At 48.2% G+C, this 23,027-nt stretch overlaps 1 protein-coding gene across 6 annotated transcripts in view; it reads right to left on the reverse strand.

The window, feature by feature from the left end:
• BCOR (BCL6 corepressor) overlaps nt 1-23,027 on the reverse strand; it is an 82,065-nt gene that overhangs the window by 15,048 nt on the left and 43,990 nt on the right. For 3 of the 6 annotated variants that reach the window (XM_082073586.1, XM_082073585.1, XM_082073587.1), the window contains exons 3-10: nt 22,637-22,715; nt 18,910-21,738; nt 18,159-18,212; nt 17,507-17,690; nt 9,303-9,584; nt 8,560-8,913; nt 2,823-3,151; nt 2,222-2,491 (exon numbers count right to left, since the gene is read on the reverse strand). In XM_082073586.1, the coding sequence (XP_081929712.1) occupies nt 2,222-2,491; nt 2,823-3,151; nt 8,560-8,913; nt 9,303-9,584; nt 17,507-17,690; nt 18,159-18,212; nt 18,910-21,738; nt 22,637-22,715 (4,381 nt within the window). The remainder of the gene's footprint in view (nt 1-2,221; nt 2,492-2,822; nt 3,152-8,559; nt 8,914-9,302; nt 9,585-17,506; nt 17,691-18,158; nt 18,213-18,909; nt 21,739-22,636; nt 22,716-23,027) is intronic. The other 3 variants (XM_082073589.1, XM_082073588.1, XM_082073590.1) reach the window with 3 other exon arrangements.

Raw genomic sequence — 23,027 nt, forward strand, 5'->3', positions numbered from 1 at the left:
GCTACTTCCAGCTCCGAGTCCTGTACCAGCACTTGGCATCCCTCTGCAAACCACAGCCCTAGCGGCACAGACTCATTTGCCTCCTCTGCCGCTGGGCTGGTGAGGGGCCACAAGGCTGCCCACTGCCACCGCAGCAGCTGTGAGAAGCCCCCACATGCCTGTGAGCATCCAGCACTCCCACTTCAGCATCGGCCCCCGACCATCACATTGCAGCCACCAAAGGTTGCTGCCCCGATAACGGGGATGGCAGAAAACAGATGTGTGCAGCTGTCACAGGTCACAAACCAGCAAATTAGCCTGAGCCACTGAGCTTTTCCTTCTTTTCTTTTTTAAATAGAGGAATCTGTAACTTCTTGACCACTCTAGTTTTTCTGGAGACAAAGGAAATTCAGCTTTCTTATAACTGCAGTACTCTGGTCACTAGCAAGAAAAACACCACAGCTACAGAACTTCCACAGCTAACGGAACTACCACAGCTCACCACAGGCCAAATGAAACCCCAAATGGGTGGTGCAGCCACCCACTGCTCTAGTCCTTGAAAGACACAGCTGATGCCAGATGCTGACAGTGGCTCAGGCACACAGACCAGGCTCTCCCCCTCTGCCAACAACAGGACTTGCTGCTGCACTGTCAATGCCGGCAAAACAATCAAGTCAAACGAATGGAATATTTAAGCCTATTAAAAACATGGTGTTCACTTGAACTTCTGGGTGAATTCAAGTCAGAAAATCAAAATCCCAGATTAGTTGATGATGGGAAGGCATGGTGAACACACAAGGTTAACCCATGGCCCCAGGACCCCCACCTTGGTGAGCACAGGCATCCCCAGGCTTCTGCAACTAGCCTGCTAGTGGCCAACACCGCAGATCAGCAAAGCTGCTATCAGCAAAGCAAACAGAGAGCCCTCGGCCCCTGCTTGAGCAAGACCTCAGTCCATCACTAAGTTTTGGAGCTGCTCCCATTGAGCTGTGCTCAGTGGAGCGTTCCAGGTGCACAAGGCAAAGTGCACCCACGGCAGCCTGCTATGTGTGAGCGGTACTCGCCCTAACAGATGCTGCTGTGCAGGAAGAAAATACACTCCGATAGCTTGGAGCACGTGCTACAGCACATTTTGATTTTGGATCCACGGGAAATTTTAGGTCCGTAGGAAATTAAATAATTTAAATGATGGAGATTACCATAGCAACATTGCAACAACCACTTCTCCTCCTGACTAGAGCTGAAGTGCCCTGGGTTAGAAGAAGCCTCTGTCTAGGGTAAACAAAACCTTTCCAACAAACCCTGTCTTTCAGAGCTGGAGAAGGCCTCTCTCCATACAAAGGTGTCCAGCTATGCAAACAGCATTTCGAGGTTTCCACAAATCCCTGAGGCTGGGCAGGTCCCACCAGGACCTGGGCTGATGCCACCTTCCAGGGAGGGCTTCAAGCCCAGCTCTGAGGTGCAAGGTCCTCTCTCCACCAAGGCAAACCCTGCAGCTGTGTCAAAAGCAACAATCACTCCCTGCGATAAAACACTTCTTTGCGAGACGTGAAGTTGAGCAACAATGATTCTCACACCTACATGCCCCTATTTCTCCAATAAAAGCATGCTTCAAAACAGCAGAGCTAGAGGATTCATTGGTTTCTGATTTTTGTAGCAACAGGGGTGCTGTTTCATTAGACAATATTGTTCCAGCTACACTGAGCATCTCCAGACTCCAAGCATAAAGCATGCAGAGTGCTCCTACGATGCATCTGATCATGCATGAGGACACTCCAAGCGCTACATCCTGTGTCACATCCTAGATAATCCTTGGAGAGAAGAACAAAAAAATAAAACCCTTCTCCTAAACTACATACTCTTCACAAATAACAGAAGCAAAAATTGCACAGCTCATTAAAGATCACTATAAAGACTACTTTAAAAAAACAAACAAACAAAAAAAACCACCCGGTCTGTTTGCAGATGGCTTATATTTAAACAGAAGCAAGGGTTCCCAATAAAACTTTACCCTTGGCTCATTCACACAGGATGCTGCGCACGCTACATCCCTGCCAACCGCGGGGACCCGTTCCCGCAGGGACCTGCCTCCAGACCCACGCACCGGGAAAGGGAATGCAGCAGGGAAAGGGGGCTCGCAAATTTCACCCACCAACCTCAAAGCTGCCACTTGGCAAATTCTCCAACTCTCAAACTGGAAAAGAGGGTTTCAACCTCACGCAGGGCAGTGAGAGACCCTTACCTCATAGCCCAGGCGCGCCGCTCGCTGCAGCAGTGTTTCCCCTGCGTTCTTATTGACAATAAGCCTCCGGGCTTCGGGCGGCATGGGCCGGCTCGGGGTGGTGTCCTGAGGAGGGCTTGCAATCGGCAGCTGCGAGGGCTGCGAGGCGGGGAGCAACGCGGGAGTCTGCTGCAGGCGATCGTACACCTTCTGCTCGTACGCCTTGGCTGGTGAGGAGTCGCAGTCTGAAGCAGGCTCTGGTCGCTTCCTGACTTTTCTTGCTACCGTGACCTGTCAAAACCATTATTGTGAGGGGGTTTTTATCCTCATTTTTACAATACAGCCACGGGATTATATTTTGCTGACAAAGAATTATACTTTCCTCCTGATATTACATTTTTTAAGAAAGACCTGTTACAGCTTTTAAATGCAAGATGTCTAACCCCCTGCAATAGTGCCTTTAAGTCGGGTTAAGAGAAGCAAATACAAAATGTGCAAAGCATCCACAGATGAATTTGAATGCAATCCCCGCTACCCTGCATGCATGACAGCGCATCAGTTTTAAGCAGGCTGGCGCTGCCTTCTGAGAGGCTGGTGGACAATTAAGTCTAAATAAAGATACCTTATCTTCAGCATTTTCGATATCTGTGGTGTCATCCCCTGTCAGAGATGACCTCCTTCTCCTCTCCTGCAGTGCCAAGTGTTTTGTTTTACACTGACGTTTCCCTGATGGCTTCTCACACTCGCTGTATTTCTGCAGCAGAGATGCATGTTGGAAATCCTCCTCTTCGTCTGTGTACAGCCCATCTGTCTTCCGGCTTTCTTTAATTTTCTGCTGTTTGGCAGCCAACCTCGAGGCTGGAGTACAGCTTGGCTGAGCCTGCCTTTTGCTGTTTGCATTGGTGGATGAAAGGCTCTTCATGTGCGGAGACACTGGGAATACGGGCAAGCCTAAATGGGAAGGAAAGGCATTACACGTTGCATGGTGTGTTAAAAGGAAAACACATTGCTAGCACTTAACACAAGCTCCTCGACTGCTTAAGAGATCTACCAATTACATTTTCAAATCATTAATATTTTAAGCGTTCCGCGTTCAAATCGTAAATAGCATCTTGCCAGTTATAACGTTACGTTAACAGTTGTAACGCTGATCAAAAAAAAGTCTCTAAATGAGATGCCCGGTGCCAGGTGCCAGGGCAGGGCGAAGGCCGTGGGGTGCTGAGCCGCGCCGTGCCAGTGCAGGGCTGCTGCAGGTGGAGCGGAAAGCCGCTGCCGCACCACCTCGCCAGGTCAAAAAAACTCGCCTCCTTACCTGGAACTGCTTTATCTGACAGGGAACCAACTCCTCCAGCAGCCTGGGCCCAGCCGGGCTCGCCCGCCTTTGGCTCTGTGTAGTGGCAGGGCAGATACAGGGAGGATGGGGGAGGAGGGGAAGGCAAGAGAGGCCAGGGCATGGATGAGGACTTCGTGGGACAGCACAGGGGGAATGGTGAGTTTAGCCCTAAGATGGCAATAAGATGGGGAGCAACTCCTTAGCGGTGTTTCTGCTTGAAAAGCAAACCAAGAGAGGAAAGGCTACTCAAGCAGCCGTCCCTACAGAAGCCCTGTGCAAACCCTCAATCAAAAAGTGCAGGGGTTTTGCAGGAAAAGCTATCAGCTGTGTTTTTGCCGAGGACTCTGACCCAAAGTGACTCTTTCTGTGAGATGAGAAAGCCCTAGGACATCAGGCAACTAAGACCAGTGCTCTGCCCCCCACTGCAGCATCCCCGGGTTAGCTGTAACAAGCTGGATCCCACGTTCTGGGCCACTTGCAAAAAGCACGGCTACTTTTTTTTCCAAGAGCGCAAGCAGGTTTACAACAAAACAAGGACAGGAAAGTTGACTTTTTATAGTCTGAATTTCCCTTGGGAAGAGAGTTGAGGTGACCTCAGAACCAACTCCTCTGCAGAAAAATGAATTAAAGGTTGCTGGAAAGGAAGGGACACTTCAGCCAAACAATGCCACGCCACTGAGGGAAGGTACGGAAAAATCCCCACGCACTTGAAAGAGGCTCCTTTGCTCTGAGAAGTCTCTGAAGTGATGCTACTTTCAGAATAGAAGCTATGACGGGAGCAATAAGGCTGAATGCTGCTCAGAGAGATCATTATTTAAAGAAACTCGATCCAGAGACAGTCGGTAAAAAAGAAAATAAAATCTAGAATCCTCTTGGTGGGCAGCTTCACACTTTTGTCTTCCTTTAAATAGATCTGTGAAAGTAAGTTGCAGAAGGCTTTCTAGATTAAAGATGAAAACAGAAATCCCTCAGTTCTTTCGAGCTGCTTCCTAGAAAAAGATGCATACCATGGCTTGCCAAGCAGATGTCAGGGAATTTACGGGACACACGATGTGCAGATTGTTCAGCAAAAATCCAGTAAGTTTTTTAGGCATCGCAATCCTGAAGAAAGCTGCCTAGTCGTAGGCTGAGCCTACGGATGCAAGGCTGTCTTTCCAACTCTGCAGACAGTATGAAGCAAAGAGCATTTAATTCTCCTGTTCCCAACTAACCTAATTGGAGTAGCACATGAAAGCCTTATTCCAATACGTAAGTCTTATCATTATCTCCTTAAACAATTACTAAAAAAACTGCGAAGATGGAAAGCAGCAGCGATGAGGTTACGAAGGAAGTAAGAAACTGCTGCACGTAGGAAAACAAGAATAGAAAGAAAAAAAGCCCCGCAAGTCTGGTGAAGGACAGAAATACCTAAAGGATGGAGGAAAAAAACACAGGAAGAGGAGCCTGTCTCAAAGAACTGCAGGCTTTCCCATGCAGGGATGCTGAGGCAATAAAAGCAGTTCAATCACCACAAAAAATGGGTACTCCAGCCTGCAAGCTCCACGTGAACTCTGTGCTCCACTTCGACCCTCCACAGCAGTGACAGCAGGCACCAGGCTAAACGGGTGCTGCAGCTAAGACATGGAGAGTAGCAACGCTATGCCCAGGAGTTTCAGGATCAATAACATCGCAAGAGGTCAGTGCTATCCAGAAAAAGCCGAGCATCAGCCTGCAAAACACAAGATACACTGGCAGAAAAAAGGCAAGCGGTTAATCCTGGAATCCCACCCCATCTTTCTGACAACTACGTATGTGAAGGGAGAAGCCACAAGAGTGGGCAGGAATATCCCCAAATATCCATGAAAAAAACCTACTTAACCAAAAACCAAAAACAAAACCCCAGGCCTCCAACTGATGTGGGTTGTGGCACGTCTGACTCAGAGCAGGACCTGCCTCCCTTCCCGCAGGAGCGGGCTGCAGAAACGTTCTGCACAGAAAAGCAGCTGCCGCCGCGTCACCTGAACGCCGGCTTGTTCGGCTCCCGCCCCGGCAGCTGCCTCCTCCTGCCTGCCAAGCCAGCGGCCGCCACGCTGCCTGCAACCCGTGGTGGCTCCGAGGGGCAGGCAGCGGCTTTCTCACTGGGAGAGATCCTCCCGGCTCCTCTCTTCGTCAGCTTTTGTTTCCGTGCTGCCCAAGCAGCATGGTGATTAATAGGACCGCCAGGTTTTCTCCTTGTGCCGCCTGAGCGACTGCAAGTCCCTGGGGGACCATCGGAAGAGCCGGCTACCACGCCGCCGGCAGTACCGGGAGGTGATTGCTGAGCCGGGACCCCAGCAGAGACCGCGGCTCCTGCCTCAGCCATGGGCCTGGGGGAGTGGCACGGTGCCCTGAGGTTGCAGGCATCTCCACATTCACGGACCTGCTGCACCCCAGAGAGCTGGCATGAGCAACGTCACCTTGTGAGAGGGATGAGGCAGGGCCCTGAAATTGTTTTGGGCAAGCCACATCCTGGCTTTCGTGGTTCTGACCTGCAAGTGAGGCTGCAAGGAGGCAGCAGCTGGAAGAGTCACTGGGGTGACACTTCCAGCAGCCACTGCTTGGTCACCAGGGGACAGAGGGGTGACAGGCCAGTGGTGTCTTGCAGTGCAACACATGACTCCTCCTACACTAAAATCCCAGCTTGAACACAACTGGAGAAACCAGCCCAGAAGTCAGCACCCATCATCTTCCCAGAGATTTGCAGACAAAGGTGGCAAACCATCCTGCTGTTAGACTAAGGCTTCAAGGGTCCAGGGGCAGACCTCGACCTTCTTGGGATACAACCAGCTTTCCAGCAGCAGACTGACAATTCACAGGCAGTGCTTGGGTACCAAGAACAGCTGTTCCCAGGCCCAGAGAAAAAAAAAAGCTGTCAGCAACAGGGTATATTCTCATATTCACAACATCTGCTTGATTAGCAAAAGTTTGAAGACTAGTCCTGAGCAAGAAAGACAAGCTGCAAGTTTCCATCCCCCTGTGACTGCCATACTGAGGATGCTCTGTCACACCAAACAGGAAAAATGTCCTCGTCCTAGTGCGAGATTTACAGGTTTACACTTCAACCGGGCTGGAGGAGCAGGAGCAAAGTGATCTGAACAATCTCCAGTGCCTTTGCCCAATGAACAGCAAGGCACAATCTAGTCAGGTTTACGGTATTATAGTGGTTTCAAAACCCAAGAGGTTTTTCATAGCCATGGGGCAACTGAATCTGAATGCCTTTGGGAAGGGTGCATAAATCAGGAGCCACTTCTTTTTCTTTTCCAAGGTCATGTGCTAGAGAAACCTGTCGCTGCCATGGGAGGCATTGCAGGGGAAAGCTAGAGCATCCTTACACAATGTGGTTTCTTGTTAGCGACCCTCTTTTAATCTTTACAAGGTTTCTCTTTCTGAAAGTATAAAGGGGAGCAGGTGATGGGCAGGGATGTTTGAGCTGATACCATGCACACCAAGCAGCACATGAAGCAAGGGAGGAAGAGTCAAAGCTCCTTTTAAACTAAGTTTTGATCTCCACAGATCCTTTTGGAGAACCTTCCCCAACAATAAGCATCAAAGTTTGGGGTTTTCTGCCCTCAGATAAAGGGGGAAAGACCGGTGAGGAGCTTTAGGACAGAAGGGAAGCTGATACTTTTGCCTGTTACCATTTTGGAAATGCTACCCAGGAAAACTCTCACCGGTGTAGGACGACCTGGACTGAGTCCTTTCCATGTCATGGGACAAGAAGATCCACTCCCCTCATTCTTCTTCTCTCTTTTGAGGGGTTCTCAGCTAAACTACAGGTTAGGCCAGCTGGAGGGTGAATGTCTACCAGTCCGATGAAGCTTCCAGGTCTGTGAAGGAGGAAGGAGCCCAAATGTCCAACTCAGAGCTCCCTCTCCCAGAAACAGCCAGTCCAGGCAGAGGACTTGGAGGAGTAAAAGGAGGAGAGGAAGGAAGGAAACAGAAGTATTTGCAACCTTTTACCTGAAAAGCTGAACGAGGAGACCAGGGCTGCCTGCTGTGCCCAGGAGAGACGGGGATGCACAACGAGATGCAGGGGATGTACGAGGGGGGATCAGCCATGTGGGCTGCGTGCTGCCGTTCCCCACCCGTCCTCCAACCAAGCTACGACAGAAAATGTCACAGGGAAGGGGAAAAGCAGCAGAGCAGACAACACGCCTGGGGGCTGAGGACAGTGGGGACAGAAGACTGTCCCGTCCATCTGAAGGAAAATTTGGCAGATTGCCTCCATGGGTTCTTCCCCAGGATAGGAACTGAGTAGAAAAGAGGGAGAGGGAGGGAAAAGGAGGAAGCAGAGTGAGGGGGAAAGAAGCAGCCAGAAACAAGTCAAGGAAAGCTGATGTGCTTTGAGGAAGTGACCCCTTAGAAAACAGACACTGGGAAGAGCTCTGCCAAGGGGGTGGGGAGCAGAGCACAAGGGTTTATAGGACATGCCCGTGGCGAAGCAGCAAGGCATGATCTTTGAGAGGAGGATGAGCCTTGCTCTTGCGCATATGCCCTGGGAAAGACAGGGAAACCCAGAAGTGCTGAGGGTGCTGGAGGCGTTGGGTTCCCAAGATCAAGAGCTGCTAGCTGCACTGGTGCTGTTTCAGAGGGTCACAGCCCCTCAAATGCTATGTGTGGTTAAACACTCTTATGCCAACTAGCAGTCTCTTTGCTCCCTCCCTCGCCCAGAAGCATGCCCGCGTTGTATGCCCCCCCAGCTCTCCTCTAGAGACATTAACTTCATCTTCACATTATCCATGAAAGAGTATTTAAAGCCAAAACACACACACACACATGCACAAACACAAAGTTACACACACATACATGAACACGTTTTCTTGTCTGCCAAATACAAGCTACAGTGCAATTCTTAAAGAGGTGTCAGTCCTTATACAAATGGACATCTACAGAAATATAATTAAAAAAAAAATTTAAAAAAAGCTCTAGACAATTCCTTAACATCGGTGGCAGCATGCGTCACTGTAAATGCTAAAGCCGGCTGTTTTCCCTAGTAGTCTCTGCATACCTTGTTCATTGTCACTTGTTTTGAGGGACTCTTCAGACCAACTTCTATTGCTTTTGGCCTCTGACCTTTTCTTGGTGTGCCTTTCTTCTGTGAAGTCTTTGACCTTTGCAGTGGCCTCTGGCTGAACAGCCTCAGCTAAATCTTTCCTGCTTTGCCGGCCCAACTTGCCGGACGGGGATCTCTCTGGTGACACCTGCTGCTCCCATAGTTCCCTAAGATGCTGCAGGTGACGCTGCTTTTTGGGATGGAGCCCTGTTAATTCAATGCACACCTTCAGGTTGGTCACCTCATTACAATTGGGCTCTTCTAAGTGGTTAGAGGAATTGTTTGTCATTTCCCTCTCAGGCCAGTCATCTAATGGAAAAATAACTAAAAATTAATCAAAAAGCCCCCTCAACTTAAAACAAAAGCTACATTTCACTTTCGGGGCATATAGTCTCAGCTTTACCACCACATTTTAAAGGTTTGCTCATTAAGGGTTACATGCACTACAGTAACTTGCACTGCTGTGGCTACAGTGTCCAACGACTAGTGCTTTACCCTTATATGCCAAGATTTTTATATATACATATATATATACACATATATATACATACATATATATACATATATATAATTTTAAGTGAAATGACAGTGCTCACATTAGTAACTATCAAGTTCAAAAATGGAAACACATTAAGGCAAAGGGACGTTCCTTTCACAAGACATTCCTTGAGAGAGACCAAAGCAAAATGCTGTCTTACCTTTGGAGTTCTTCTTCTTTTTTGCTTTTGATACAAGTTCATCCTGCAGTTCATCCACAAAGTTTTCATTTTGGCTGCCATCATTTTGCACTCTCTCACCAGAGTGTTTACGCTTCCTGTCCAGACGTGGACATGGATGTTGGCCAATATCGTCTGTTGGCTGGTCTTCTGCTTTTTCATATATAGAATGTCTCTCTAAATAACATTGCTCATTTGAGAGATCTTTTTCCTCAGGAGTTTCAAGAAAGTGACCTTGGTTGTTTTCTGTACTAGTAAAGTTACCTAAAAATAAAAAACAAACAAACACCACAAGGCCTAATAAATACAAAACAATTCATTGTGAGAAAGTTATGCTCTCTGGTCTCTTCAATGTCATCTTCACCATGACTTATGGTTTATGAGGCATGCAAATAAACAGAAAATCTTACTTCAGAACAAGTCTCTGGCCAGCCTAAGGCAGCAGTTTTCTCCTAGCACAGCACCCCCCAAAAGCACAGTATTTCGTGGGGTTTTTACGCCAATTTAAGAAGAACAACATTCACAATACTTACAGCCATAGAAACATCACAATATGCTTTTTTTAAATAAAGAAACATCTTTTGATATCGAAAGCACAGACCCTTTTTAGAAAGCAACCTCACTCCCCAAAATCATGGTAGGTAGTAATCCAGGCTTCACTTTGCAATGACTTTCTTTGCAGAAATACCTTATGATGATAATAAAATATTAGTCTTTCACTAATTTCTATCCTTCCCTAACTTCTCACATCGAATTGCAGAGTCTGACTTAAAAGCGTTTGTCCCTCCTTCTGTAGATATAAATGGGATACGGAGCACGCACACACATAGACGGTAATACCACTAAGAATAGCTGTGATATTTTGCAAAAAGCACTACTTGAATCCAAGGTTATAAAAAGGCTTCCTCACTTTAAGTAACCAGCCAGTCACTCTACCTCACATGATCTCTGTCACCCCCTTTCAAAAGAGACCTCGCTTTTTTCAGGGAGTATTTCCAGGAGCAGTGACTAGTTGAGCTTTGAAAAGCTTACTAGAAACTAGTCTGACAAACTCCCCACAAACACACCCATGTTGTTATGCTTGCCCTAACTTCAGGTCCCCCTCTCTAATAATGTTCTCTCTAAATTTAGAGACAGCTTAAGTAATTTTAAAGGGATGCTTGACCTAAAATGGCACTTTATCATCATATTGAACAGGGTTTTTTTTCTGGGGTTTAACTAAACTAGCCGAGACATCAGCTTCTTATTTACAATTCTCACAAACAAGTTGTTTTCCCATGCATTTTAGCCCTCCTGACTGACCAATATACTCTTTCTGCACATCTGCCACTTGTTTGGCAAACTGGCTCTATGCTCCCTCTTACTTCCCCACGGCTTCCTCTTTCTCCTCCTTCTCCCACTTCCCTTCCTGCAAACACATCTGCTGGTTTCCTACCTGGACTCCATTCCCCTTTCCTCCCCATCCTTACTCAGTCTCCTCCCACATACAGCCCGGCCATCAACTTCTGCTCTTCCTCCTCACCAGGGCAGGCATTGCTCCCTTGCAGGCCCCTCTCCCCTCATATCCCCTCCAAGACCCACCACACCAGCATCCAGACACTGGCAGCCCCCAGGGGCAGCCCAGGTGCACCCCACCTTATCCTGGGAGCACCTTCCTACCTCTGCCAACACCTCTGGTTTCATCACTGTTCTTGACACACCTCTTGTCAGCAATGGAAGGCTGAAGGCAGGGGGGAAAACCTCTCTGATGAGATTTTTCTTCACCACAACTTAGATATGGCCCCAAGAAGTACCTAGGGCTCTGGACATACATGCAAGCACCAGAAGACACCACATCATCATTTTTACGCTGCTTGGGAAGCTGCCTGCAGGGCTGCTTTATAAAACAGCAGAAGATGTTTGGCCAAGAAAATCAAATCAAAAGCTGACTTCTTCCAGGCAAGCGGGATGCTCGGGCCATTCTGTTATTTGGCAGTGCTCCTCTCCACAAGGCCGGCTGGCCAACACCTGCTCCCTTCAAGACTTTAAAACACAGTTTGTCACACGCCTTTTGGCCAGCAATGATCACATATTCCAGAAAACAGGTATCTCAGCTTACAACAACTGTGTCTCTAATTGCCAGTGTCCCCCAAACCAGAACAAATCTGGCAACACCCCGAGCTTGCACATCTGGCATGAAGATGCTACCCAACAGCTGTACCCTATAACCATAATGACAGCACTGGCAGTCCTGTTTCACACAGAACAAAAGATACTGGACCAGCCACGTTTTAAATATCACTTCAGAAATGCCTCTATCGGATTTCATTTTACATTTTTAATGCAATCTACTATTTTTCCCCCTTACATAAGGAAACATTATACTTATACGCTTGTTTTCCCCAAAGAGATCAGGTAAGGGCTCTCTCCACCACACTCCCACTGTTTACAGCCTTCGTGTCTCCAGCCATCCCAGCAACTACACACCATGGAGTGACTGAAGAGTTGCTAGATTGGGACAAGCTTTCCTGCTCCTTAGACTGTCTGGCCTGAGAAAAGGCAGGCACATCCTGACCAATTCCCGGAGAAGCTTTTGCGGGGTCAGAGGAAGTAGCAGGCTGTAGAGAGGGGGGTGATGGTCTTAATTCTTTGGGGCTTGCAGGAAACAGCAAACTAATTCCAGTCTGCCACCACCGAAAGCGACCCGCCGCAGATTAATTCTGTCTCTATCTGCAAGAGAACTTGGCACAGGGATGCCGAGCGCCGCTCGCTCAGATCATCTGCGCGGAAAAATAAAAAGGAGGGGAGAGACATTTGCTGTAACCTCACTAACAGCTCATCACCATCAGCGTTTCTCTGGGGATTCGCGTGCCGAGGAGGACAGCACACAGCTTATCCAAAAAGTTTATCCAAAAATCCTTCACTGCCAACAGCTCTGTGACACCTTTGCCTCCGCTCTCCGGTCACATCCGAGAGGGACCCTCAGGCGACCAGAGCCACGTATCCTCGGCCGCCGAGCCAGAAATCCCTCTCGAGGACTGCCTGCTGCACACGCGTCTCTGAAATCCGTCCCGCTAGATGCGGTTAAGACCATTAGGGGAGCGACATCTCCGCACGTTAATCCGGGTTGTGTAATAATCCTGCATCGACACGGGAGGACAGCGCCGGCAAAGCCGGGCAGCCACGTCCTCGCCTATCTGCTCTGCCACCGACGCTCCCCGCCTCTTCACCGCAAAAGAACAAAGGTCAGTCGCCGTTCGGGACACAGGCTCTCTACACGGCTTGCACGGACACATCGCACGCCCAGAGGTTTCTCCCCTTGGCACAGTGGCAACTGACTCGCAGAGCGCAAGCTCTATTAATATTTTACCACCAGATTTCACTCTGTCCTCAAAACTGTTTTGCAAGCAACCTGGATCAGACACAATGTCTCCCCAAATTAAGATAGAAATGTCAACATGAGGCACAGCAACATAAGCATTATCGTGCACACCCAACAAGGATAAGGAGAATTGATCTGCTTTTGTTCCCCCCTCCACCATGTATCTGACATCCTTTCCTCCACCCGAGGAAGAAAACAACAAAATACTTGGAGTTTTTGTATCATCATTATTCAAATAGTGACGAGGTAGCCAGAAACACAGGATAAATGCTGAGTTCTCATAGCAACACACCTCTATGAGTAAGGAGATTAAACTCCTAGACGTGTTCCTTCCTCAAGCCTCCAGCATTTGCCAGTCTCATATCAGCTGTGAGAACCAGCACCGACAACCCAAACCATTTCTCACTGTCCTACCCAACTAGAAACAAGGAAGAAGATGCTTCTTCCCATATGATTTCTGCCTGAAGCAGTATCTCCTTAGTGCATGGATTACAATCTCACAAGAAACAGTTACATGTATGCACAAACATGCTGCCCCAAAAAAAACTTTCCTTCATTTTTCCATCTTCCTGTTGCTGTCAGCTGCTTGAGAGCAGGTCCTCCCATACGATGCAAACAAGGAAACACATCTGAGTGTTTAAGCTGCAATTCTTTTGTTCAAATAACATGGCAGCTAAAAACAGCCTTTCCTCTTCCCTGGAGCAACCTCTCACTGTGCTCACTTATGCAAGTCACCGTTTACTCATCTGAGGACACTAATGACTATCCAAATGCTAAAACCCAGTATTCAGCATAGAGACCACAACAAGATATTCCGTAAGTCACCTTCTGCATCCAATTCTGAGTATCCCATCGGGCAGAAGGAACCCAGCTGATTTCATTTTTCCCTCAAACTGCCCCTCCTTGGGAGCCTTCCACATTCGTTTCCTTCTGCCCAAGCCCACTGTGCTGCACGGACAAGCAACCGCCATTCTCCGGGCACAGACTTTTGGTTTTTTCTTTCTTTTTTTTCTTTTTGCACTATGTCCCATCACAGGAAGGTAATAACTGACCAGGGCAAAGGACATGTTTACTGTCTCCATCTTTAATTTGTTCAGGTACACACACAGCCCAGCGAGGAAAGCAGCAGATGACCATGCAAAGAAACACTGGCACCTCACTCCAAGGCTGAACATCAGCTCTCAAGTCTCCAGCACATTACACCATATACTTTCACACATAGAAACCACTTCAACTTTTTCCCCATGACCTCATGCCTTAAGATCACATTTTTAACATATGAGGTTTTATTTTTCCCAGCTAAGGTTTAAACAGGCAGTCTCTTCCTCCTATAAAATTAGATAAACAGGTAACTATGTTCCTCAAACAAGAAATTCACAGCTTGTAGAATTTATTCAATCTTTCACACTTCGGTATGATTTTTCAATACCGCTAGAAGAGCTTTGTTACAAACCGACATGCGATCATCACATGTCTGTATTGATGCTCGTGTCCATGCCAATAGCTCAAATCACCTGATCTCTGAACAATCCTATGACTCATGACATATGCATCCCATAATTTATCATGTTTGTGCTATGGAAATGCACCGGAGCAGCATCGCCTCAGCAACATTTACAAGTCACCTTGGCAACAAAGCAGCTTCGTGGCTGCTCTCAGAACACCCGGCAAAACCTAAACAAGATGGGAGAGAATTAAAGCACTTCTACTTTACTCCTTAGCTTTAACTGCTCATTAATTAGCTAACACAGCTACCTCCCTTAAATCAGGCCTTAAAATAAATAAATTAATTAATTAAATTAAATTTTTTTTAAAAACACAAAAAACACCATCACCACCTTTTTTTCGCTTTTCCAGAAGGCAAGATGAAGCTTAAGAGGGTTCTCAGTATGGGAAAGCCATACATGAGCAAGTCAGAGGAAAAGTTCAAGGAATCTGATATTTTGTCTTCATTTGCTCAAAATAAAGTCCATACACACGCTATAAAAGTAGGAAAATGAGCAAGTCCAAGGGCAAGCTAAAAAAAGCGAGTTTCCATCCCATCCCTCTGTAAGCATCACCTGCCTGTGTGATTTAGCCTTTTGTTGTTGCTGCTGTCACCACACTGGTAGATTTAGAGGATCCAGGGGGGCGAACAGCTGCTACGGCCCCATCAGTTCCTGCACCCCCGGCAGGCAGGGCTGTAGCTGCACCGAGGCGGCGGCGGAGGAGCCTTGCAAGCCAGATCCATGCCACAATCACGGTTTCGCTTGTGGTTTTCCTCTTCCCCGCTGACACCGAGCAGGTGAAGCACTCACAGCAGGGGTCGTGCCTAACAGCTCGCTGGTTTTGCTCCTAAATTCCCCGCTCACACACTTAAAAGCAAACTGCTTTGCTTGTAGTCAGGGCTAGATGAATGCTACGTAAAATGAGGTGAAGCATCTTTTCAGCAGCAAGATCTCGTGCAGGAGGCAGAAAGGAAAACGGAAGAGGTTGCAACCCAGCAGCTTAGTTCCCGTTCGAGAGTTTTACAGCCAAACGCACCAACAGCGTGGCTAGAAATTGCGGGGAAAGGGAAGGCAAAAGATAAGTAGCCCTGGCTCTCGCTGGTGAAAAACAAAGGGGAAGAGCAGGCAAAGCACATCGCCCCTTTGCCAGTTGCTCAGCGAGAGATGCATCAAGACCACTGGCAGCTCAAGCCCCGCCAGAGCCCAAGCCACTACACCAGAAGCATTCAAGAAGCGTAAAACTTGGTTTCCTGATTTATCAGCTGCTATCCCGAGGGGCAGGAGGTGAACCACCACAATAAAAAACTTTTACTGAGATCTGAATCTGTACGGGTAAGTATTTGCTGTTGTACAGGCATGCATACAGGAGAGGAGCTCCCTCAGCAGAACGGATCTGCACTTTTAGGAGTTTAGACATTCAGCCAAACTCTGAAATAGCCTGTCAAGTCAGAGCTAATTAGAAGAGGCAAGGAACAAACTAATATAAGACGGAACATACTTTCCCTGCTTCCAACAGTTATTTAATAGCCTTCAAGACATTTTAGCCAGCAGATTCAAGTGCCAGAGACCTCACTAAATGATGAATTTAAGGACACACCATATCATCAGCCTTTTGCAAGGATGGGAGGGTGGACGTTTCACCAACCAACAATGCTCTCATGCTCTTCCTCCCCGTAGTGATCCCCCCAGCAGCATTCCCCCACCTCAAAGCAGGCTCTGCCTCCCTCTCCTGTGCCCATCCCTGACCCCACAGACCACCATCCCCCTCTCACCCCAGACCCATCTTGCCCTGCTGCCAGAACAACTGCCAGGACCCTGCTGCTGTTCTTTACACTTCCCAGCACACCTAGAGTGGGTTTTAACAGAGGGCATCACCAGGGCACCCTGAGCCCTCTGAGGAGCAAGGGGGGCTGTAAAGGGGGGAGCTGGGGCAGCAGCCTGCCGAGCTTTCGCTTTTAGCAGGGGGACTGAAAGGCAGCAGTGCCTTCCTCCCTGAAGCCACCTCAATACAGGCTGGAGAAGGGAAAGCCTCGCTCATCTTCCAGGGGCTCAGTCTGCCTCTTCCCACCCCGGCACACTCTCCACTTCTACAATTAAAACTTTCCTTTGCTATTTTGCCAGGCCGATTTTTGTTGAGGCTGCTGTTGCAGTGACAGCAATAACACAGTAACTTGATTTAGGTGAGGAACCAAGCAAGTACGATTGACCAGCATGCTCTCTGCCAAAAGCATTAACCAAAGACCAGAACAATAATTCAAAGTTATTAAATTGCCTGAATGAAATTTTCTACTAGCCCTACTCATGAATCTCAACCTACAGAAGAGCACACTTAACCACCGAGTTACACAGTGCACACACACACACAATGCAGTCTGCAGTCTGTTTCCTCTTGTTTTGCGATACTTTGGGCATAGATTTTTTTTCTGAGTTGTTAAAAACAAAGTAGCAGCAGGAAGAACTGATCCATTCCTTAATTATATAGGTAAAATTTTTAAAAAATCGGGAAAATGGATCGAAGCCAGATGCTTACCATGAGTTTAAAACAAAACAAAACAAACTTGCGTACAGTCAAAAATCATAACTGATACAATTTTTTTTTAAGTTTGTCTTGCTTTCAGGACAGTGCTGCTAGCACACACTTTCCACAGTCCTCCTATATCTTGCAGCAACCTAGAGGGAGTAGCCAGCCCTGCTGGCCCCATGGGGAATTTCATATCCCCCCGCTTGCCGGCAAGGACCTGTGCCAGCCAGCCACACAAACCAATGCTCCCCGGCCACTGCAGCAATAAGTCACCCAGGCAAACTAATTTCTCATAGTTTGGAGTTTTATATCCAGCCTTTATAGATAAGACAGCCTGGCAGATGATGCCCTTTCCTGCTCCCCATCACCCTCCTGTCCTTCATCCCTGCTTTGCCTGGAAGCTGCACTACTGGCATTTCCCAGCGCTACAGCACCCTCGGGAAGCTGCACTCCTTGTTGCCTCTCACTCTTCCCCCATCTCCTTTCTGCTTTTGAAACAGAACCATAGACCTTTGCTTTCACTGGTTGATGTGGTACTTCATCAATTAAACAGACAATCTCTTTAGGACAGTAACTTTGGTGACAGTTAACTATCTCCTGAAAAGTGAGTACAACCATAACCGGTAACTTCCAGACTCCAAAACAAGCACGGAGAGCACCAGCCATGGTAGTTCCATACCCGCAGAGGCCAAGGTCAGTGACTTTAACCAGCATCACCGCGAGAACACAAAGATTACACTGCCTGCACAGCTTTACTGCAAGCTGCCGTGGCACAGAGACACGTACACGCTTCAAAAAGCCATCTAAATTCGCTTACATCTGTCATTGTCATTTTGGTCGGCAATGGCATCTTCCAGAGCGACAGACTTTGGCTTCTTTTCACCGTTTCCTTTCAAGTTTTCCCAGTCTGCCTGGCTGAATCTGCAGACCTCTGAGTCTTTGGTAGCTGTTTGGCCTTCTCTCTCTTTCATCTCCAACTCTGAGAAGCGCATCATTGCACGCTAGAAAGAGAATTGATATGAAAAAAAAAAGTCTTGCAATAAAAGCTACTTCATTTACCTTACCTTATATGAAAGCATTTCCAAAGGAAAATCAGCTTAAAACCAAGGTTTCAGATAGACAGCTAGGGTAGGAGTTTAATACACCTGACTTGCAAAACAGTGTTCTAGCATCTATATGCAAATAGCCACACAATTCTTTCATATATAAGTGTATATATGTAAGGTATGTATATAAATGTATGTTGTATATAAAACAAAAAACATTCCATTTTGGAGGTAAAAAGAGACAAAAACAAAAAGGGGGGAAAAAAGAAAAAACAAAAAAAAACCCACAAAAAACAAACAACACAAAACCATACAATGAATAGAGACGACCATGGCCCACAAACTTCCCTTTGTGTATTTGAAAATGAAATTTAACTCAAAGGTTTATGTAAGAGTCTAGTAATAAAAATTTGAAGAACTGACCTCACAGTAAGCAGCAGGTAGACATAAAATACTGTCCTCTTGTAATCCTTCCATCTATGTAATTAAAATGGGCACTCAATGGATCATTTAGATAATTTCATCCATTTTTATAAGCATAAACCAATTCTTTTCTAACAATGCAAAACAATTTGGCTTAACTCATCCCTTCATTAAAAGTAAAATACCTTAAGGATATTTCAATACAATATCTGTCTGTCATCCCTCAGCATCAACCTCAATACCGCTCCTACACTTTTCTACGTGTTCACTTAGCACAATCGTTGCCTGAGACCCGCTAACGCATGGCTGCGACTCCTCTCCATCAAACTGCACATTTGGTATATTAATCACCACTTCTGGGTGCGCTTTGCTCACTGGCACTGCAGGTCAGCTGAGAAATCACAGCCATCGCTAGTGCCAAGGTAACATGCATGCCTGTCCGACTCCCCTCCGAAACTGCACAAACATTTTACATGTACATTAACATTCTTATCAGATCTTAGTAAAAGCCCTTTAAAGCCTACTAGCATGTACATATGTAAAAACCATACATACTATTCTTTACATCACTTCGCTCTCAGTAACAAACTTACTTTGCTATTTAAAACCACTTCTGGTGAGTACACCCTAACAAAAAAAATTCTGATTTCCCCACCTGCGCTGCTTCTCTCAACTTTTTAAACTTGACTGTGACTTTCAACAGAGAAATAACAACAAAAAGCGCGGCGGTCATTGGACCGCGCGGACTCACCTGCAACGCCCGCTGCTCCCGGCTGAGCTGGCTGGAGTCTGCGTACAGTTCGGTCGTCACACACTTGAACCGGTCACCTACATAACCGGCAGAGTTTGCAATCCTCTTGGCCAACTTAGACGGCTTGGGTTTCAATACTTTGCCATCAGCAGATTCCGCATCCTCAGCTCCGTCTTTGGTATAGGTCTGGTTGGCGTCGATGCTCGGCGGCGCGGTCCCCATGCAGAATGGCTTTGCGTCCTCCTGCACCTTGCCAAAAGCCAGAGCCGGAGCATCACTCTCGTGAGCACTTTCCAAGAAAGCGGGCGAAGGTTGGACTGCCACTCTCTCTTTAGGCTGGCTCACAGATAAATCTTCTTTCCTTAAGCCAAACACTGATGAACTCTGGGCTTGCTTGAAATTATAGGTTTCATGAAGATCATTATTTCTTCCAAACTCCTCTCTCATTACAATAAAATCTCTGTGCTGCGACGCCTGCTCTATCTTGTGCTTTGTAGGGTCATTAGCCTGATTACTGCTTTCCGTAGCAAAGCCAGCTTTCGTTATGTTTGCTTCATTTTTAGCCTCTTGCTCGTCTCGCAGAAGATCTGGGAAGAGGTGTTTGTCACTTTTGGCCGAGTTTTTACCGTGGCCAGAGCTCTGGTGCAATTTCATGGTCTTGTCGCTGGGTACTTCAAAATGCATCTTCCCGCTGCTTTCCAGGAGCTCCGGAAACCTGCCTCGCAGAGCCGGATCCTCGTACCGGACCCTCTCGTGAGACCGCGACCTCCTTTCTGCCTTCTCCTCCTTATTGATCTCCAAAGCCGAATGCTGAAGGAGCATGGGGTGCACCATGCCCACCCCCAGTGCGTCCTGGTAGGTTAGGAACTCCCCCCGCCCTGCCGGCAGGCTGTAGGGGAGGCCAGGTTTGGGAGCCAGGTGACCAGGGTAGAGGCTCCCGTTGGGCAGCAAGACCGGGTGAGGATACACGTGTCCTTTCCCGTGGAGGGAGAGAGGGCTGATGGCTATCCCCTCCGGCACCGGGTACGGGAGGTAACTCCTGGGGTAGGGCAGAGGCGGGGAGCGAAATGCCTCGTTGGGTGGCAAGAAGATGGGGCCGGATGCCAGGGCGGTCTCACTCGCCTTGAAGTTGGCTTCCTGGCCACAGGATTTGGCCACCTTATTGCTGTGTTTCGCAGGGGTGGCGACGGGCTGCCCGACGTGCTGTATGACCGAGGCGGTGCTCTCCGCAGAGCTCCTGGCCGTCTTGGCGCAGTCCACGTTGGCGTTGGGAGCCGGCGACGCCGATGCTGGTCGCCCTCCTGCCGACACTGTTCCGGAAACGCTCCCGACAACCGTTTCCGTGCCACCCATTCTGGGGCAGGAGGAGCTCCGTTGCTGCGGAATCACCCAGTCCAGTGCCTTGTTTTTCAGCTGGACATTCTTCCCGCTCTCCTCACCGGGGCTGGGACCAGGAACAATCCAGGAGGAGGGTGCCGTGCTGATAATTTCAGGCCTGTATATGGGGCACCCATTCCCAGGAGAAATGGTTTCTTTCTGAACGATGTCGCTGCTGGACAAGTGCGTCCCCCCTCCCGCCCTGCCGTGCACCAGCACTGTCGGTGTCATTTTCTTGCTGTGGTCTGACTTGCTGGCGGTTTCTGCATCAACGACTTTTGCCGACAAGTCCAGCGGTTTGTCAGTGACATCTTTGGTCGGGGTCTGTTTTTCCAGGAGCGGGGGAGACCTGCCATCTTTCCGGTCGTGGCCAACTTTCCGCGTGTGGGGGGTGGCTGGTTGAGGTGCCTCCCCAGCATCGCTGCCTTTGGGAAGCTTCCCGTTGGGGAGACGGGAGGGTGGAAATTCACCACCGACGTTCACGTAGGGCTTAGGGAGGGTAACGGCGGAGGAGGGAGAGGTGGTGATCCTGGGGAAGTGTTTGTGGAAATCGGCATAGGAGTCCCCTACCTGGGCGGGCAGGGGGAGGCGGGGGGATGGCCGGGGCGAGTGCGGCAACAGGAGCGCGGGGTCCGTTGGCATGTTGGTGGGGGCCGGCTTGGCAGCGGGGACCCGGGGCTGCTTGCTGCTCTGGATGTGTGGGTAAGCGTGTGCATCGACAGGGGTGCCGGGGCTGACTCCCATCTTCCACGGCAAGCTCTTATCCGGACAGTGCACCAAAGGTGGGATCGCTGGTGAAGCCGAAGCAGTCGAGAGCCTCATGGGCGATGCCAGCGATGAAGGGATGTGGGGGGCAACATAGTGGGAGGGAGGCAGGTATAAAAAACGTTCACCGTTTGTACATACAGGCGAGTAAGCCAGGTGCTGCGGTAAGCTGTAGGTGGACTGCTGAGGTAGCAATGCCTTGTACATGTTCAATGAATACTTATTTGGTGAGTCAAGGAAAGGATATATGGTGGGTGTCGCACCCTCCATATAGGGGTTTACCCAGGGGAGCCTTAGGTAACTAGCACCATTGACAGCAAGAGGACTCTGCTTGTCACCCGCAGCTCGGTCCAAACCCAGCGTCTCTCCCGTTGGAACAGAGGTTTTTTGTATTCCAGGTGGTGTTTTGTATATACCACTGAAGCCATTGGGGGCTTTTCCAGAAACAGGCGTGTTTTCTACCACTTCAGGGGGATTAGACTTAAACTGTATCTCTGGATTTCTTTCAGGAGTAAATCCAAGCCCAGCTATTGAACTCGTAGCATCCCGTGATTTTTCCGAGCCAAGTCCGCACAAGCTGGAATAGACAATGCTACTGGGGACTCTGAGTCCTTCTCGCATGAGTCCAGACCTGTCCATACTCAGAGCTGCGAGACTGTCAATGCGATGTGCTGTAGTCGCATCCACCTTTACAGAACAAGAAGTATGTTACTTTCACATTTCGCTACAACAACTACCGCTCAAACTACAGACATGTCAGCATTTAGAAGAAAAACAATGCCAATGCAAACACCTTGTTTGTTGGGAAAACTGGGAGGCTGATCACACTGGAGAATGTTAGAATGGGAACCTGCAGAGCAATATGTATCACCACTAACATCAATACAAATCTCTTCACACCCAAAATCCATCGGTTAGAAGCAAAGGCATGAGGATGTTCAAGCAGCCAGAAGTGGCCTGGAGACGATGCCCAGTGGCATCGCTCCCATGTGGCAACCAGCTCCTCAGCCCCAGGTCCACCAAAGCAAGAGCATGTGGGCTGGTGGCACCGAGAGCAGGGAGGATAGAGAACCTCTCCTCCTCTAGGACCTCTCTCTCCACCACAGTTCTGCTCCGGGGCTCATCACCACCACACGATTCACAGGCCCAGGCGTCTGAGGATGCAGCACGAAGGAAAGTCCACTGCCACATTTCTTCCCCACTCCCCACTCCCCACATATGCTCACAGAAGGAGAAAACCACCAACTTTGCTGCAGCACTGATGTACTTAACACTTACATGAACTATTATTTAATGTTAGACATGCGGGTGCGCTGCACGACATTATTCATAACAGACCAGAAGTAAAAATACAATGTCATACAACAACAAAACTCAAGGAAGTCAGCATCAAGAGATTAATGAGATAAATAAACAAAATCCCACTTCACTGTTTCACGGAAACAACTGGTACATGCCTAAGCCCGCCCAGAGGTGCAAGAGAAAGTTATTTTAATAACTTCTCCAAATCGATCATGTAATAACACCTGGGGGTGGGAAGGACAGGCACAGATTCAGCTGCAGCATGAAGCTGTAAACTTCTTACCACACTGTGATTCAGGTGATTTTCTTCCCTCAGCTCCAGTCTGCTTTTCGGTGCATCGCCATCGTTAACGGGAATTTTCCTATTAAGAAACAAAAGCTTACTGAAAACATCCTGCACATCCCAGATCAGTACAAGATTATATCACCTCCATATTTTGATTCTCCTAGAAAAGACCCACATACCATATTTATCATGCTGTAGTCGCATGTAGTACAGCACAGCCCCTACCTTAGAAAGCAAGGACCATTTGAAAACAGGTATAAAGGGTTTTGACAACAAGAACACACCAAGCACACCTCAGAACAGCCTCTTCCAACACAAGTCATTTTTGTCAAAGCCTTGCCCTTTTCTTTTTCCAAGGAGAGAATACCCCATTTAAAACATACTCTGT

This window comes from Streptopelia decaocto (assembly GCF_964273445.1).
Source record: "Streptopelia decaocto genome assembly, chromosome: 1".
Classification (NCBI taxonomy): domain Eukaryota; kingdom Metazoa; phylum Chordata; class Aves; order Columbiformes; family Columbidae; genus Streptopelia; species Streptopelia decaocto.